This window comes from Bombus affinis, chromosome 11 (assembly GCF_024516045.1).
Source record: "Bombus affinis isolate iyBomAffi1 chromosome 11, iyBomAffi1.2, whole genome shotgun sequence".
NCBI classification, from domain to species: Eukaryota; Metazoa; Arthropoda; class Insecta; order Hymenoptera; family Apidae; genus Bombus; species Bombus affinis.
The window spans coordinates 3,665,907-3,684,080 of record NC_066354.1 but is presented as its reverse complement, the minus strand read 5'-3'; the positions used below and the strand labels follow the sequence as shown (position 1 = coordinate 3,684,080).

The 18,174-nt window shown below is 32.8% G+C and overlaps 6 protein-coding genes across 15 annotated transcripts; 4 read left to right on the top strand and 2 right to left on the bottom strand.

Moving 5' to 3' along the window:
* Positions 1–910: 910 nt before the first annotated feature.
* Positions 911–4,126, bottom strand: LOC126922095 (uncharacterized). 5 transcript variants are annotated; one of them, XM_050734344.1, is made up of 7 exons: positions 3,988–4,126; positions 3,860–3,919; positions 3,598–3,627; positions 3,471–3,518; positions 3,137–3,390; positions 1,986–3,067; positions 911–1,894 (listed from the first exon to the last, which is right to left on the bottom strand). In XM_050734344.1, exons 5-7 carry the CDS (start codon positions 3,242–3,244, stop codon positions 1,057–1,059), a joined length of 2,028 nt encoding a protein of 675 aa, XP_050590301.1. In that variant the 5' UTR covers positions 3,245–3,390; positions 3,471–3,518; positions 3,598–3,627; positions 3,860–3,919; positions 3,988–4,126; the 3' UTR covers positions 911–1,056. The 5 variants fall into 5 exon arrangements, with proteins under 5 accessions (XP_050590301.1, XP_050590303.1, XP_050590302.1 ...); XM_050734346.1 differs by having other exon boundaries at positions 3,137–3,192; positions 3,264–3,390; positions 3,471–4,126; XM_050734347.1 differs by lacking the exon at positions 911–1,894 and having other exon boundaries at positions 2,932–3,390.
* LOC126922114 (uncharacterized) lies at positions 1,714–7,937 on the top strand. Of its 2 annotated transcripts, XM_050734388.1 has the most exons (4): positions 1,714–1,838; positions 1,951–2,065; positions 6,801–7,312; positions 7,660–7,937. In XM_050734388.1, the coding sequence occupies exons 3-4, from the start codon at positions 6,877–6,879 to the stop codon at positions 7,935–7,937; spliced, it is 714 nt and encodes a 237-aa protein (XP_050590345.1). In that variant the 5' UTR covers positions 1,714–1,838; positions 1,951–2,065; positions 6,801–6,876. The 2 variants fall into 2 exon arrangements, with proteins under 2 accessions (XP_050590345.1, XP_050590344.1); XM_050734387.1 differs by lacking the exons at positions 1,714–1,838; positions 1,951–2,065 and adding an exon at positions 4,776–5,183.
* Positions 7,938–8,147: 210 nt separating this feature from the next.
* Positions 8,148–12,385, bottom strand: LOC126922086 (leucine-rich repeat-containing protein 49). 5 transcript variants are annotated; one of them, XM_050734303.1, is made up of 7 exons: positions 12,239–12,385; positions 11,690–11,856; positions 10,970–11,608; positions 9,617–10,875; positions 9,185–9,555; positions 8,848–9,084; positions 8,148–8,755 (listed from the first exon to the last, which is right to left on the bottom strand). In XM_050734303.1, exons 1-7 carry the CDS (start codon positions 12,248–12,250, stop codon positions 8,552–8,554), a joined length of 2,889 nt encoding a protein of 962 aa, XP_050590260.1. In that variant the 5' UTR covers positions 12,251–12,385; the 3' UTR covers positions 8,148–8,551. The 5 variants fall into 5 exon arrangements, with proteins under 5 accessions (XP_050590260.1, XP_050590259.1, XP_050590261.1 ...); XM_050734302.1 differs by lacking the exon at positions 12,239–12,385 and adding an exon at positions 12,012–12,218; XM_050734304.1 differs by lacking the exon at positions 12,239–12,385 and adding an exon at positions 11,963–12,009.
* An 83-nt stretch (positions 12,386–12,468) lies between these two features.
* Positions 12,469–13,341, top strand: LOC126922119 (39S ribosomal protein L54, mitochondrial). The gene is made up of 2 exons (XM_050734394.1): positions 12,469–12,709; positions 12,908–13,341. Exons 1-2 carry the CDS (start codon positions 12,622–12,624, stop codon positions 13,189–13,191), a joined length of 372 nt encoding a protein of 123 aa, XP_050590351.1. The 5' UTR covers positions 12,469–12,621; the 3' UTR covers positions 13,192–13,341.
* Positions 13,342–13,922: 581 nt separating this feature from the next.
* On the top strand, positions 13,923–16,764 carry LOC126922101 (chitotriosidase-1-like). The gene is made up of 5 exons (XM_050734357.1): positions 13,923–14,086; positions 14,752–14,815; positions 15,005–15,666; positions 15,761–16,050; positions 16,139–16,764. The coding sequence occupies exons 2-5, from the start codon at positions 14,752–14,754 to the stop codon at positions 16,575–16,577; spliced, it is 1,455 nt and encodes a 484-aa protein (XP_050590314.1). The 5' UTR covers positions 13,923–14,086; the 3' UTR covers positions 16,578–16,764.
* A 224-nt stretch (positions 16,765–16,988) lies between these two features.
* Positions 16,989–18,114, top strand: LOC126922118 (40S ribosomal protein S16). The gene is made up of 5 exons (XM_050734393.1): positions 16,989–17,095; positions 17,193–17,237; positions 17,313–17,444; positions 17,682–17,796; positions 17,881–18,114. Exons 1-5 carry the CDS (start codon positions 17,087–17,089, stop codon positions 18,024–18,026), a joined length of 447 nt encoding a protein of 148 aa, XP_050590350.1. The 5' UTR covers positions 16,989–17,086; the 3' UTR covers positions 18,027–18,114.
* Positions 18,115–18,174: the final 60 nt, after the last annotated feature.

The window sequence follows — 18,174 nt, the reverse complement described above, 5'->3', positions numbered from 1 at the left end:
TGCGTGCAAAATACGAGGCGAAAGGGACGCAGCTGCGACGTTTCCTTTACAAAGCCTGCCATTCAGAGAGATTCTCGAGTAGATTAAGACGAGAGAACTTTGGAAAAAAGACTTTGTATGCACAGACATCGATACGACGTTAAGAGTCATTCTGAAATTCTTTTCAACCTAAACAATCACTCAGCTCGTATCACTAATTTGAAAAAGAACTTCGATTCATATTTTATAAACTATGATGATAGTAGTAAGCATATTTTATTTAACTTTCATAAAAGTTATGAAAAACGATACATCACAATAATGTTATAAAGATACATTTTTATCAAATAGAAGAGACAAACATACATTATCTACGAATAAGAAGAAAAAGGAAGATCTCTTCACTCAAAAGTCTACGATTACACATAATAAAGCGAAAGAATCCTTTGACCTTTTTTTCACAACAACGAAATTGTAGTTGAGATATTTGGCAAAGATGTATATCGTGGCATTGCCTGATGTATGTATAGTGTTAACCATTGCAGATATCTCGTTAGCGTAAAGGAAGGTTTCGTCTACCAGGTCAGAACATAATATATGAATATGACTGACGTTCGTGTCCGTAGAAGATCTACTTATAGACTCTTCACCTACGGACACGACGCATATTAATCGAGTTTCAGATTTTCCAAACGTCCAACGGGACGCGTCACTCCTTTGCACCACGTCCAATTTATTCACGGAGTTTCAGTGCTAACTCGGTACCTGCCAATTACGTGTACTCGTTACTGTTGTTGCTTACGTTTCATCGTCACACGATAAATTTACGATTTAACCGAGTTCACGCTTGAATTATGTCTTTATCGATGGTTCTACTAAAAGAATAGAGCACGTCACAAATGTTACTTTACCAACGTTGTTGCGTGGACTTTCTATTTAAATAATATCGAGGCATAAATTATGATTGTGATTTCTTCACGTGTACCTATGATGAAAATATACTTCTTACATCAATAATTCTTTTCTTTCTATGCTTTTCATGTAACTGTTCATTTTCTTCCTTTTACTTTTCTAATCCTAATACATATTCTTAATATTCCATCTAACGTGACGTTCATCCCTGTATATTATTTTCTTCTTCTGTGCACTAAATCTTGGTTTTCTCCGCGACTTTTTAATTTGCCTTGCTTCCTTCTCCGATTCCTCTAAACAATAATCTCTAAATGTCGATAACGATGAGAACGAACAAGAACAGGTAGTGGATGAAAGATACGAACTCGTCCTTTTCTTCGTTTCCGGGTATCTTCTTCTCCATCTGTGAATGTCTGTGCACGAAGAGGAAGAAATCGGTTCTTGTTTATGATAAACAGCGTTTCGTGGTAATACTGTCCAAGAATGAAATTGTTTGGACGATGATAAGCTTGATGATGAAGACAACGGAGAAGTAGTATCTATTTTTGTTCTGTTCTTATTATGCTTATATTGATTACTCGAAGGCATCGTATAACGTGATGATTTATAGGTTGAATGCTGAGACGTAACTAAATTGTCATGAACAGGTCTCTTAATAGTACTGGTAGAAGTGGTCGAAGAACTATATAACGAATTCGTCGAATTCCTCGATCTATTGGATCTTCTGTTTTTGAAGATGACCAAAGTCGGTTTCTCTTTATATTGCATCGATTGTGGTTTGAATTTCGACGAACGAGTTTCATGAGACGGTGAAAATTTATAATCGGCCCTTGAATCAATTTTTTTCTTCATCCTTGGACATTCATATGGAGAATTATTCCTTTGCTGTTGCAAATTCATAGATAACGTATTGTATCGTGATTGAAACGAAGAATAGGGCTGCAAATGTGAGAAGAATTGTTTTTTACTGCTACTCCATTGGGAATCATTATAATTACGTGCTCTGAAAAGAGAAAATGCATTTTGGTAACGGAGATAAAATTTAGTATTATATTACAGTGTATTGATCAAAGTTAAAAAATGACGTAACTAACTTTGCATCGCAATAACAACTCTGACAAGGACATTTTGGCAGCTTTCTCTGATACACTGTATTTTTATACCAAGAAACAGGGTAAGTATCTTTCTGTTGCATACCTGAAATAATTTCAATGTTACGACATGGAAGTTTCTTTTGCAATTTTGTAGTCGATTTATTTATAGGATGTTTTGAATTATATTTTTGCTTTTGTTTCAAAGAGTACGCCCGCGTGTTGTCCGAAAAGTTACTTTTGATTCTATCAACGTCCGACTCTTGATGTGAACTAATTTTCACTGTATTTTTTATTTCTGCTTCAGCAGTCAATTTTAATTCAATGTCTTTTTCAATCTTCAAACAATTTTTTGATGATTTTTTCTTAGCAGTAGACGCACAATTTTTTTGTATATCGTAATACAAAATTGAATTCATATAGTCATCTGTATTAGTGGTTTCGCCGAAACTTGTGCCACTTGGCGAACATTTTTCACTCGAAGTTTTCTTTGAACGTTCGTGCGATGTATCAATTTTACTAGTTCTACACGAGCTGCTCTTCCTTTCCAAAGCACTAGAGGTATCTTCCTGCATGTACATTAAAAAATTTTTCGTATTACTATCACAAATGTGTTTGAAACTATTCGATTTTCTAATTTCGCTCTCTTCGTGTGTAGTTTTAGCTATTTGTAGAGATAATGGGGAGATACTGCAATCACTGCAAGGCTTATTAGGGTAAACATACAGAGATTTACATTCTGATTTTAATACTATATCCTTTCCAATTTCTTCCGCCGCATATTTATCATGCTTCTTCGATATTTCTTCTTTATGTTCGTGAGTTATTTTCATGGTTTTTTCCTTCCCGCCTGTATTTTCTTGATATATTTTAGTCTCGTTAATATTATTTTCACCATGCACCGATTTATCGCACATTTTCCAATAATCAGAAATAGCCTGTTGAGAAACGCGTAGGTGAACGCAATGTTGCCTGTTCTTTCTTCTTTTCACTAATTTCCGGGCGCATACGAGACCGCTGCAATGGCGATAAATACAGTGTCTACTTAATCGTTTTCTTCGTACGCTCGTGGTTGACTCTGTGAACTAATTCGCGCAAAAAATTCTTGTCGTTAATACGATCGCATTCCACTCGAACAATACATTTCCGCTTACCTTAGTTTTCTGATTGAGCAACGTTACACAGCACATGCAATTTACCGATGATACGTCTGCAATCGAAGTAACCACGAGATCACTGAATTGTTGAATCGTGAAAATCATTCACGATGGTAAGACTTACAGCGATTTGCTGGGGAAGTCGAAATTACCATTGTCATTTTTAGGAAGACCTTTCCCTAATACAAATGCGGTCTTCGATACGATAGCTGGGTCGTTCTCCAGAAAACATTCCCGAATCTTCTCATACCCTAAAAGTCATATGTCATTTTTTAAAATAATACGAAAAAAAATCGAACGTCTTATCACTGTTGCGGCAGAACGTCCTTACATGTCCAAACGTTTTTTACAGCCGCAAGCATAGGTTTTGATTTGAGCTCTGTATAGAAGACAATAACATTTTTATCGAATTTTTAATATCATCTTTCAATGAATATTATCGATGATTTCATGCTTACCCTTCTCTGCAGTCGCATCTGTCTGAACGTCTAAAGGGCAGGAATTAGTACTAAGTATTAGAACTTATGATTATGCTATGCACATGATATTGCTGGTCATACGATGCGCGATATCCTTTCGGATATTATAATCAGTTTCATATATCAGTATGTAAACATATATATACATAATAAGAACATTTATTTATTAATTGACGAAAAAGAAAAGAAAACAGGAAAAAATCATGGAAGAAATCTCGCACGTATGACCAACGTGACTCACTTTTCCCCTTTACGCCGTAAGAGTTCTCTTGCTCTTGGTTTGCATAGGCAACTGTATTCCCTGTAACACACGTATTTTTACGATGGTTGTGTTTGCTTTCTCGGTTCGCTCCCGTAGCTAAAAGTTACCTTTCTTTCAGGAAAACCACGTAAAAGAAGAGCATTCCCGTGAAACCCACGATAAACTTGCTTAAGTACCAAACAAAATTATCGGTACAGTGGGGCATCGCTATTGAGCTCGATCACTGGTTGTTCACCAGCGTTATAACTATGTCAGAAAAATATAGTATCGGCAATAAACTAAAAATATTCTATCGTTGTATGATACAGCTTTTCAAGAATTATATTTTTGAATTGTTATTTGCATTTCAGAGTCACTCTTCTTAGAATATCTTTAAAACGTGCAAATATACATCTTTGCAACACATCTTACCTTATAGGAATGAAACGATACTTAAAATCGAGAAGTTTTATAGTTTTTTCGTGAACGATCGCATTACAAATATCGCAATGTCGCTGCTACGTAAATTTTACCATATATTTAGAACTATTCGGGAAGGTTAATTGCTTATGGTCGCGATATTTTGTTTGCTTAATTTATCCTTTGAATTTTGAATTACATAACATGTTTGTAACTTCGAGGCCCACACGTTTTGTTCCACTTCCGACGAGCGCGCATTTGAGAGGCACGCGCGAGGATTTCAACCGTAAGGGACTTTTGCAATTGTTAAATTGATGGATTTATTAATTTTTGTATACCAGGATTTCGGGTTACCGTGTTTCGCGTACAGCCCCCAGGACGCGAACAAATGCAAAGTGTGTCGACTTGCAAATGTCGAAAAGTTGTCAAAAAGCCAAGAACATTGCCTACTTTTGATACTCGATTTTCAATTTTGCCATTCCCTCTTCTTTTTTAATACGATTCTAAAATAGCTTTAAAGTTACTTTTAATCTTAAAGTGAATTAGGAGAAAACGTTTTCGTTTCTTTTCTCTCTTTTTCCCCCCATTTTACGCTCTCATCTTATCTCGTTATTAATAATTCTTGTTAAAATTCTTGGTTCGTTGAGCACGTTGTTCTCGCAAGGACAGTCTCGAGGAGGGCCAATCTTAGCTATGGATATTCCGAGGTGCAACATCTCTTCAGTCACACATCTTCAACGAGAGTCCACCACGGGCAAACGATGGGAAGATGTTGAATGACCTGTCAACATATTTGCCGTACTGACAACACCCTCGAGCAAAGCTGTCCATGTCCGATAGGAAAAACGGAGAAACGTCTAAAGTGACACCCCTTCGTTCCACGCTCATTAGGGAAAATTCCTCGGTACGTTTCACGGGTGCCTACCGGCGTCGATGTAAATTTAAACTTGTCTGATCGTTCGCTCCTTTCATCGTCTACGAAGAAAAAAAGATTCCCTCGACAGGCATTATCGTTCTTTTAAGAGAACGATCTTTTCTTCATCGACATTCGAATTTTATATCTTAGTACTTCACTTAAGTGACTAGTCGAATACGAATCTTTTGAGAGTTACAGTTTATACGTAGAAAATGGCTACTAAAGTTCAGCCGTGGAGACGTCATCGAATGTCCAAGAAGACGAGATCGCTTTCGGTTACAACTAAAAATATAATATCGTTCGAGTATCGGGAAGCGAAGGATAGTGCAATCTTCCTGCCCCTTTTCGTCCTATTCCGTACTGCAAAAATAGAAGAGAGAGAATCACGTTCGGCTAACAACGGTACACACCGCCAGCTGCGGCCACATGGCATTCTTTCTGTGATCTTGCTTTAAGAGCTCGTTAATACGATCCTCTCGGATGTTGCCAACGCACAGTTAATATTAGTTTCGAGTATGTTTTCTTAACGTATGAGTGTTCTTTCGACTCCGGCAGCAGTTAAGTGCTGGAGAAACCTGAATGTTATGTTCTTCCCTTGTCTTGGATAAAAATCTATATACTCTGACGGATGGAGAGGAAGCGCCAGGTTTAGGTTTCAAAGGGAAACTAAACAGAACTTTATATGCCATTTCTTCTTTTCTACAAATTGATATACAAATTATAAAATACGATACTTGTTAATCGTAGTATTTTGATTCTTAAATTCTCGAAAATAGTATACTTGAAGTGTAAAGAAGAACGAATACAGGAATCATTTATTTTAATCTGGACGATGATAAATCGATGCGTCTCATTCAAATTGTTTTTGTCGGTAAGGGTAAATAAGCACGCGCATTTCTGTTGCCCGCAAGGAGTCATGCTCGATAAATCTTAGCCGTTTTGTATAAAACCGCTCTCTGTGCCTATTTGCTTACGGAAGATCCGTAGGATTCCGTCACGGTGGCCGTAATCAAAGAAGTTGTACGGGTTTAACGAAGATCTTTGCCTTTTTCTCGAGGTGATACAAGTTGACAGTAATAAGAAGAACGAGATCCAAGCTGGCCTCGATTGGCTCCTGGTCCACAAAAGTGGCGGAGTTACATCGCGTTTCGAGCCAATCCCAACATGTTCCTTCTCTAAAAATACATTTTGAATTGGTAGGAGGAGATGCGGAGACACCTCCTTCGACAGAGGGAAAAAGATTCCACTATGTATATAACTCATTCAACAGTGTACACTGACTGTTTCATCGGGTAGAATCTTACAGGAAGCTGGAAACAAGGGAAATTGACGGGTGTTTCGCGAGATATATCGGCGAACGAGTTTAAATTCACGTGATTTCTTCCATGAAATATATACGAATTTTCTCATTAGCTAATATTTAACTTCGTCACATTTATTAACAAACCGGTCGTGCTGAAGAATCGGTAATCCATAAACGTAGTGATTATTAGAAACTTCTTGAATCTCTTTGTAAATATGAAATGCTGTATCAACATATACTGCACAGCGTATAATCCCAACAATAATTCTTATAATATTCCACGAATAAATTTTATGCGATAGAAACAAGAAATAGTAATTATTCGTGGAAATCTTGAAGAAGATATACTCTCTGTACGGAGTATCACAACGATTTAAGATGAAGACCGAAAGCGGTAATTCGACTCAAGTGAATTCCGGAATCGAGCAACGTTTGAGGAGTCCAAAGTGCGCTAGATGTAGAAACCACGGTGTAATTTCCGGACTGAAGGGTCACAAAAGATCGTGTGCGTGGAAGGACTGTCGTTGTCCTTGCTGTTTGCTGGTGGTCGAGAGGCAACGGGTGATGGCCGCTCAAGTTGCACTCAGAAGACAACAACAGGCTCAAGGAAATTTCTTCGGTGAAAACGTTTCGAGCGTTTGTCACACCCCGATTGATACGTCTGCTTCGCCGTATCTACTGAAAACAGATCAAACGCCAGTCTGTCGAAGAGGGAAGAATATTCAACGTCATCAATTACATTTTACGCAAACCAGCATTAGCGTAACCCAAGGATTCTATGGATTGAAAACGATTCACGGCTTACCTGCAGCATGTTAGTATTTATAGTTAATATTTATATAGTAAATTTATATAGTAAATCAATGGAAAGAAAACGTATCTTTAATTTCAATTTTTTCGCGTTTGAATTCTTATTCTTTTCCTATTTTATGGTCTTCCCTGATTTTGCATGTATTCTTTGATATTATTTGAACTACAAGAAGAGGAGAATTCATAGGTAATCGTAAAAAGTATCGCACGTATGGCGACAGCTGTTTTTAACATATGTGAAACTCTGGAGAATCGTAAATAATACTTTATTAACGTCGATTAACTATTTGCTATGATATTAGCATTTTTTGTTCGGTATTTTTGTACATTTATAGCATATTTTTATTACAGTTACCGCAGATGCTCCATTATTGAATGGTTTGTCACAAAATCAAGAATACAAACAAGAATCCGAAGGTTCGAAAAAAATACAACCCTTCCCAAGTATGTATTCCACGATCCCGTGGTTTGAACAGGTCGCGGAACCTCGTAAGATGAAGAAAAGTTTTAACAATTTTACTTCCTCTGTGAATGATCAAAAGAATATTTCTGCTGCTAAAAGTGGACCTTGTTTGGAAAAGAAATCGACGATCTCTTTTAGCGTAGAATCTATTATTGGAACAAAGTGATAAATGATTGTTCTATATGAAATTGCATTTCATTATTGTAAATAGGAATTTTTATGAATTGATAAATCTTATTGGCATATACTTATGGGCAGTAATTATGACATAAGTGAAAAATTTTTCAAAAATTTAAATTATTTTCTTATGAAATGCAATCCATTTGTGCTTGTAAATCTTTCTTTTTTAAGTATTATTTTAAGAATTATACATATCTTTCCAATTAACAAGTTTCTAATTTGTTACATATACATACATAAGATACATCATTGTATATTAATATTACAATAAACTCTTACATAAAATCAGATTTAATTATACAAAACTTGAATATTATGCCATTTTCATTTATTATTGCAAATATTTTAAACATATCAGAAAAGTTTAACCAGGAAAACAAATAAATATAGTATGTTCTAAGATTATACGTATCAAACTACTAGATCTATGTAAATATATAAAAACATATTCTGTGAATTCATACAAATTTATATGATCCTGTAAGTTTATTTAACAATAATTCTGTATAATTTTATGAAAAGTATTTAAATCAATTTTATCAATCCTGTCTCTCTCTTTTTCATACATTATATACAATAAATTATATATTGATATACTTGTTATTTATCATTTTCGAGTGTTTTACTACAGCGTTTCATATATTCGTCCATCTCAGAAAAATCAAACAAAGTAGTATGAATTATTTCATATAAAATACTCGGCCATTTGTTTTCGAGTAGTTGTAACTTTTGTATTGCATCTACAGTAAGGTTTATTAAATTTAGTAAATGTATTTTTCCTCTATGTCTCCAAATAAGATCTTCCTGCAGTTAAAAGCAGTTATTTAAAAATTCAAATTGAATTGAATTAAAATATTTTTTTTCATCCTAAAAATATTTATTGAATAGTTGATTACCTGTGTTATACTTCCTTTTCTCCATTGCAATGCTTCCTTAGCAACAACGCTTCTTAGAGCTGGATCACTGTTAAGTAAAAATTGTTTGGCAGTAATTTCTCCAGTTTGTCTTTGCACTTTTTCTAAATGAAGTCTTTGTAATAAAGGTTGTAATAAAGACTCTGGCAGTGAACACATCACAATATCAACAAGACCAGCATATTCTTCATTTGCTAAATCAATTTCTTCATTTGTGACCTATGAAAAAAAAAATTGTTAATTCTATTAATATGAATTAGTAATTCTTGGCTTTTAATATTGTTATACAGACTTATAAGAAAAGTTAAGGAATAATTACTTCTTTTCCATTGATAATTTTTAAGCCCCAGTGAGCTAGTCGAAATATAGCATAAACTTTCCAATCCTTTGATATAATTGGATTTCCAGTTTCTATATGAATACTTGTTAATCCCTGCACTTCAGCTAATGCATTGAGCTGCCCAAGATAACTAATATTAGTTTCTTTGAACATAAAATGTTCTAAATTTGGAAATCTATTTTTTATTTTACACAACACTTTGGCTACATCATTAAACTGTACATAATTAAATTTAACTATATTAACGTCTTGAGCTTTTGAAGAGTCCCAAAGTCGATCAATAAAACGTAATGCACCTTGACCATAAATATTCAAACAACGGCCAACTATTTCTATTAAATAATCCCCTCCTATAAAATAATAAAGATATAAGAGTAATAACATAATACAGATATTATAATTGCCTCATACCTTGTTCTCTTTCTTTTAATGTATTTTGTAATGGGATTGGGCTTGGTGGTGTAATGGCTTTATGCTTAGCTCTAGCAGCTGCTGCTTTATTACTTTTATAACATACTATTTTTTTCCCTTGTGCACTCTTCACCTTGTTCTTGTCTTTTTCTAAATTTTTATATTTTTGCAATATATTTTTAGTAGTAGATGAGGTACTAAGGTCACTTAATACTGACTTACAACTATCAATGCTATTAGTTTTAGAACTTAAAGAATAATATCCAGAAGAATCAGTGCTTGATTTTGATTGACAATCAATTAGACCATGCTGATTGTGAAACTGTGTACTTTGAGATATTTTTGTTAGATCTTGTTTCTCATTCATTAACAGCTTAGAAGACTTCGATATTTCATAAGGCTGATCATCCTTTTCATCAACTATTTCTGATGATGGGAAAACATTAATGGAATCAAATGTTTCATTATTAACAATTTTACTAACATCGCGTGATGAAGCATAATTATTAGAGTTTAAGAAATGAGAGTTTAAACAACTTTGCAAATTTTCATGACCTTCTGGAATCTCTGAATCACTATTTGATGTACTCTCAGTGTCGCTTTCGGTTTTCGTCTTTGTTAGATCTTTTTTTATTTTCTCATCAAATTTATTGTTTATTAAACTATCTACAATAGAATCTAAAATTGGTGGAAGTTTAAATTCTAGTGGATATGCTTTAGTTGTATCTTTTAATCGAAATAAATTATCGCTAGAATTACTTCTTTTCTTTATATTTATTTTTGTTGCTTCTATATTTTCATTTATAGATGTTAAACTCCCAAAACCTTTCGACTTTACTTTTTCTAAGTTCTTAGGTTTTAATATATTGAATTTATTTGATTTCTGAATTTGCACTGTATTAATATTACTATTTCGAATATCGTTTTTACTATTGCTATTATTTGTGGATGATCTGGAATGACATCTGAGAAGTTCCCAACTTATTTTAGCGTTTGATATAATTTCCTCTCTTCGAGCATTCATACAAACTTGTGCGCTAAGGTTTAGAAAGGTTGAATTACTTTGTTCCTTCGTCGTTCTCCATGCCACAGCAGCTCTTCGGATTTGTTCAGTAATTGGCATAGCTGATAAAAATTGTAAATTTGGTAGATATGATACAAGAAAAGAAACATAATCCCCATTCAATGTTACAGGATTTCCATCAATTGTTATTTCTCTAAGCTGTAACGCTTTAACAAGATTTCCTATATCTTCAATTCTAAAATATTAAATATTCAACATATAATTATCAAGTATATTACTATAATTACATCATGCATCATATCTTTTATATATGTTTATAAAATGCTTACTTGTAAATATCATTATTACTTAAATATAATTTTTGCAGTTGTGGTGTTTCATCAAAACCTAATAATTTTTTAATTTTATTACGCCTGAGGTTTAATTCTTTTAATGATGCTAAACCTTGAAAATCATGGTATCCTATTGTTTTAATATTATTTCCAGCTAAATTTAACACCTTTAAGGATACAAGATTATTTAAATCCGAAATTTGTACAATTTGATTGCCATGTAGGTCTAAAACTTCCAGTTTAGAAAGTTGCTTTAATCCTTCAATTCTTTTTATTCTATTCTTTCCAATCAATAATACTCTTAAATTTTCTAATATTTCAAAATTACATATTCTTTCAATTTGATTATCATATAGATCAAGAAACACCAATTTTGTTAACTGAGAGAAATTACAGTTTTCAATCTTTGTAATAAGATTATGTTGAAGAGATAATAAACGTAAACGTGGCTCCCCAATTATGTTTGGAAAAGAGGTAAGTCCTCGTCTATCAAGACATATTCTGTCAGGACTTTTCTCTTTTTCTGTAGATGTTCTTGTTGCCATGACAGTCTTCCCTTCGCTTGTCCATTGTAAAGTAACTGCATTAGAACCATCGATCTTGTCATGTTCTATGTCATACGGAGAATCTGTTGGACTATATGTAAAACTTATATACAAAGCTTTAAACATTTTTAGTACCAAAATCATAAATAATTTTTAATTAAAAAGTAAATACCTGTATAAATTATAACGGCGTTTAAATAACTTTGGTGGTATAGGAGCTCCAGGTAAAATAGGTAAAGCAGGAGCAATTGTCAAAAAATTATTGTTTTCTTGATTTTCTGTATGACTAACTATTGGTTCTCCTTTAATTCCTTTTATAGCAAAATCTACTGCTTTTGACTAAAACATTAAATGACATTATTTCAATTATCCTATAATATAAATCAAAAGAGATATGATAGTATAAGAAAATTAATGTAAAAATAAAAGTATGAATTAAAAATACTTCTTTATGAGATATGCAATATGCTCTATCATTTTACGATAAAACCTACCCGCGTTACTCTATCGTTGCTTACTGGCATTACATAAGCGAAACATAAAGGAATGAATTAGTATATTGTTCCACAGGATCATAAAATTAATTTTAATTATTTAAAAAAATATTGATATGGTCATGCTCTATAGTTAGTTACTAAGGATTTTTTATTAAATCGTAAAAAAACTAAATCTAACATAAGCCTAACGATTATTGTTTGTCATTGCGCATTTGATTTATTACCGTTGTCAACATTTAAAAGTTCCGCGTAATGAAATAACTAAGCAAAGAATAACTATCATAGATGTAACTGCATTAGTTACGGCCACGACGATCGTATAAACAGGTCTTGACACTCGCTAGGGGAAACCATCCGAAAATTGAGTTGTGTCTAATCGTGAAAAATCAACATGGAAGATAACGAAATTCTCGTTCTTGCGAGATAGACAGAGATGAATAGAGTATTTCTGTTTCCGTCTAAGATATTAATAGTATGTTACGCATGCACAGAACGTGAACTTCCTCGTATTCCATGTTGATATTTCACGATTCAATTTTCGAACGATTATTTCAATGCTTTCGGCATATGAGTACCGACACCCGTTTATATCATTGTGGTTAATACTATGTCTCTCTTATCTATTTTGCGATTACCTAGAATTACAGAAAATATTATTGCAATACAATATACGATACAAGTGAAAAATTATGCAGGTAAAAATACATTTTAGTAAAATCATTATATATAAGTTTAACATTCTATGTTCATATCAAAAGTAGAGGTTATATCATACATGTTATATTGTTTAATTTACATAGATTGTTACTTCCTATTACAAAATTTGTTTTTTTAAATACTTATATATTCATTTTAGTCAAATGGTTTCATAAATACATTGTTTTATTTTTTAGTTGTTGATAAAAAGAAGGTAAAAGGAACTAAGCAAAAAATAAACTTACCAGTTGAAGAAGATATCAATAAATTATTGAATTATGTATGTGGATCAAACATTTATAAAGAAGGAGAAGATATAAAATTAAAGCCAGATTCTGAATATCCTGAATGGTTGTGGAAAATCAGAACTGAACCACTGAAATTATCAGATTTAGACCCAAACACAAAACAGTATTGGAGGTATATACGTAGAATGGCACTTATAAGAAACAATAAAATCATGAAAAAAAAACGATTCTAAAAATTTTATAAATTCCAAATCTATAATAATATTTCATTTTATCTTCTTCATTTCCATTACAATAATTTAGTAGCAGATAATTTTATTAAAATATTGTTAGAATCTTATGAAATGTATGTATATATATAAATAAAACTGTATTTATAAAAATTATGTGAGTTTTAAACTATACTCTTATAAATCCTATAGTATTATGTTTAAGATTGTGTTCATAAGTGTGTAAATAATATAAACTTCCTCTATAACACGGTGAAATGATAAATGGTACATATTTACGCTTTTTATCAGATATTTTTGCGCGCGAAATTTGTTGGAAAAGTATCATCCGACAGTAAAATCAACTTTCATAATATTTAATTTAGAACAATCATGGATTCACGAATTCTTCGGAAACAACTGATAAGTAATGCAACGTGATGAAATACTGAGACACCGTGTTCAAACTAATTGTTTTCCATAATATTATATACAATACTTGCAAATGTAATATTTACAATTTTCGCATCTTTGACACCACGTTATTGTTGATTTAGACATTAATGAATACGTTTGCGCTAACTTCATCATAATGTTTTCTTCGTACAAAGGAACTGTCATATTTAACATAGTAAACGTCTGGTGGAGTGGTGGAGGATATGCAATGATATAAGGGAAAAAGACAAACAGCGATAATTATCAATTCCGATTACGCGTCCAGATTGCGATTGAAGTTTACGGTAGGTATATAAAGGTCTGAGTTAAGGAAATCTGAGAAACAATTATTACTCGATGTCTGTACACGATAAATAAATTTGGAATACTTCTTAAGCTAAGAGGCGACAAATTGTCTGATATCTTATAACATATCAATACTGGTTGAAACAAGTGGAAATTTAATTTTCCAATTCTCGGACAGGTAATATTCCTTCTATCTTGATCTAACTTTATTTTGTGTTCAATATTTATATAATATTGTATCTGGCACAGATAAAATTTTCATTTACTATGGAATTTTGAAATTTTTTCATAAAATATATATTTAAAAATTTTTTATTCTCATTTAACAATATTGTCTATTCTTATTACTTTTCACAGAGCTATTCATTTTATTTTCTTTAGCTTTATTTTATTTCACTTTTATGTTAAAGAAACAATTACGCAACTTATCGCAATTTGTCTTACATACGCGTCTGTATCAATTTTTAAATTAAAGAAATATTCGGAATATGTATGAACGAGACGCTTGACATTATAATTATTCAAACTCCATTTTAAAAAATTTCTTTCACGTATTTTATTTTCTTAATTATAATTAATACTTATGAAATGATATCTATGGTCTTATTAAAATCGATAATCATTTAAACAAAAAATTAAAGATCGATATAAATACGATTGAAGGATTTTAATTTATATGAAAGGAAAAATATGAAAACTTTATAATCATAGTGAGAATTTTTAATATCCTTTTTATCAGAATACGACATGTCACACTAAGTTCTTCGTTCTTCATATATATCTCCATTGGTGAAATTATCAATTATTAAGTGAACTATACTTAAAAAAATTGTTTATTTTCAGATGTCGAAGGCACTGTTTCTAATTGCTTTTATAGTGTACGTTACTGTAATCATCGAGGCCGATAGTAAGTATCAAATATATGATTACTGATAAATAAATTGTAAATAATCAATACATTTATTATTTTTGAAGTTCCTTATCAGTATTTAATCAGTTCATTAATTTCGTAATACCAGATATGTTCTGTTCTTCTATGTAATTGCCATATCAAACAACTTAAGTTGTAATATCGTAATTCCTTTCTAATGTTCAGAAAAGATAGTCTGTTACTATGGTAGCTGGGCAGCTTATCGTCGTGGACTTGGACAATTCGAATCGACCGACATAGATCCAAATCTATGTACTCATATAATTTATACTTTCGTTGGTATTTCTGAGGATGGTAACGTTAGAATATTAGATAGCTGGCTAGATCTGCCAAACGGCCGAGATGGTTATGGAAAATTCACCAGACTTCGTCAACTGAGTCCAGGAACTAAGGCTTTGATAGCGATGGGTGGTTGGAACGAAGGTTCCACGAAATATTCTAATGTTGTAGCGAATCCTAACGTACGTGCACGATTCGTTCAGAACGTGATTAGGTTTTTGAAAACATATGATTTCGACGGTTTCGACTTCGATTGGGAATATCCAAACCAGCGTGGTGGTAAACCAGCTGACAAAGAAAACTATATTGCAATGTTGAAGGAATTAAGGGAAGAATTCGATAAACATGGTTATATTCTCAGTGTGGCGGTCGCTGCTGCCGAAGTCTCGGCTTCTAAATCTTACCTTATCTCGCAAGTTTCACAATATCCTCACATTATTAATTTAATGGCATACGACTTGAATGGATCGTGGAACAATTTCGCAGCGATTAACGCTCCTCTATATCCTTCCTCTAAGGAATCAGGAGAGCAAGCTAAGCTTAACGTGGTAAAATCGCATTCTCAGTTATCTTTAATTTTTATTGAAGTTGATAACAAAATATTCGATATATTGATTCTGAAATGAAACATTTACGTTTTAGAATTCGTCTATTCAATATTGGCTTGAACAAGGTGCACCAGCTGACAAGCTCATTCTTGGTGTTCCCGCTTATGGTAGATCCTTTACCTTGTCGAATTCCGCGTATAATACGATAGGTTCTCCAACCATTGGTCCTGGAAGGGCTGGTCCTTATACGCAAGAAGGTGGCATGCTTGGTTACAACGAAATCTGCGAGTATATTAAGCAGGGATGGACCGTACAACGCGAGCCTGAACAACGTGTACCTTATGCTTTCAAAGACAACCAATGGGTTGGATACGACGACGTCATGTAAGTATTCGCTTTATGAAAACATTGAAAGAAAGATAAAAAATATAGAAATAAGGATGTATAGAAAATAATATATCTATGTTCCTAGATCTCTTGAAGAGAAGGCCAAGTACGTTATGTCCAAAGGACTTGGAGGTATGATGATGTGGAGCGTCGAAACAGATGACTTTCATGGCACATGTGGTGATAAATATCCGCTTCTGCACACCATAAACAGGGTACTGAAAGGATATATTCCGCCTCCTTCTCCGACTTCTACTACTACAAGATTGCCTAAACCTGATTCATCAACTGTAACAAGACCATTACCGACATCATCAACAACAGCATTGCCATCACCAACACCGTCTGACTCTATATGCACGCAAGAAGGTTTTGTTCGAGATCCAAAAGATTGTTCAATATTTTACTATTGTCAACAAGTACACAACAAATATCTTATTAATAGATTCCACTGCCCCTCTGGTCTTGTATTTGATACATCGTTTAATGGTTGCAATTATAGATATAATGTACCTGGTTGTTAAATCAATACGAATCGACCAAACGAGATGTATTTTGTAACAGAACATAATATTTTGTATACATTTCTACACATACTGTACTTAACATATGCTGTACTGAATTATTAAAAAAAATCTTATTGTTCTTATATAAAATTAAACTAATGTCTAATCAATATTAAATCAATATAAAATCTGATCAATACAATTAGATTAATTGTCATATTTACCACGCGTCTCTTTCCATTATCAGAATTACATAAATGTAATCCTTTCATAAATAATAAAATCATATGTAATAAGGTTGGAGGACAAAGTTAAGAATTAATTAAACGTGAGTATTTTTTTCTATACTAACTTGGTAATAAATATAAAACTTGTTTAATTACTAATCGATCTCGAATCGTTTTTGAATTGTGCTTATAAACGGAAGTCATTTGAAGCTTGAATTTGATTAGTGTAGTTCGTACCGAAAACATCGAGGCCGTTCAACAAACACCGTTCAACTTCCTTTCTACGACGATCTTTGCAACATGCAAAAGGTAGGTTTTTCCTATCGCAAGTTCTGTAAATTTTTCGTTCTTTATATGAGATAAATATTTAATTCGATATCAAGCTGACATTTAATTTTATTTTCAGAAACAGAAAGAACCCATACAATCAGTCCAAGTCTTTGGACGCAAAGTGAGTGTTAAGTACTAAAAGACGAGTAGGGTTATGTTTGCGCGTGTTCTTCTAAATGTACACGTTTATTTACAGAAAAGCGCAACCGCGGTCGCTTACTGCAAACGAGGCCGTGGAAATCTCCGAGTAAATGGACGTCCCCTGGAATTGGTTGAACCTCGAGTATTGCAATATAAATTACAAGAACCTATTTTGTTACTCGGCAAAGTAAGTATTTGATAATGTGTCAATTCCATTGAATTCTAGAAATATCTATCTACATTCGTTTAGATGACAGAAAAATAACTTTCAAAATTTTCTTTATATTTTTCTATGATGCTTTCTTATTCCGAAAATGACTGTTTATGATTATGAAAATTATAATACTGATGTGGTGTCTCATATTGACTATGTTAAGGGCGTCTTTATTTTAGTAATACTATATTTATTGGATTTCTTGTATAGGAAAAGTTCTCTGGAGTTGATATTAGAGTAAGAGTAAATGGTGGTGGTCATGTAGCACAAATTTATGCTATTCGCCAAGCTATTTCTAAGGCTCTTGTGGCATATTATCAAAAGTGTAAGTATTGATGAAAGATTTAACATTAGATGCATATAAGCATATTGCAAATACATTTTATTCATATGAAATATCTTTTTTTAGATGTCGATGAAGCAAGTAAAAAGGAAGTAAAAGATATCCTTATTCAATATGACCGTACACTTTTAGTTGCTGATCCAAGGCGGTGTGAACCAAAGAAATTTGGTGGTCCAGGTGCAAGAGCACGATACCAGAAATCTTATCGTTAACACCTGCAAATTTCATATTGTACTGTATTCATATAATTGAATAAAAAATGTAAAAAAAATTTCTTGCATTCCCTTATGTACCTATAAATTTTTATTGTTAAATATAGCATTTCATTATGATAAAAATTTTATTTGTATAGATATATAC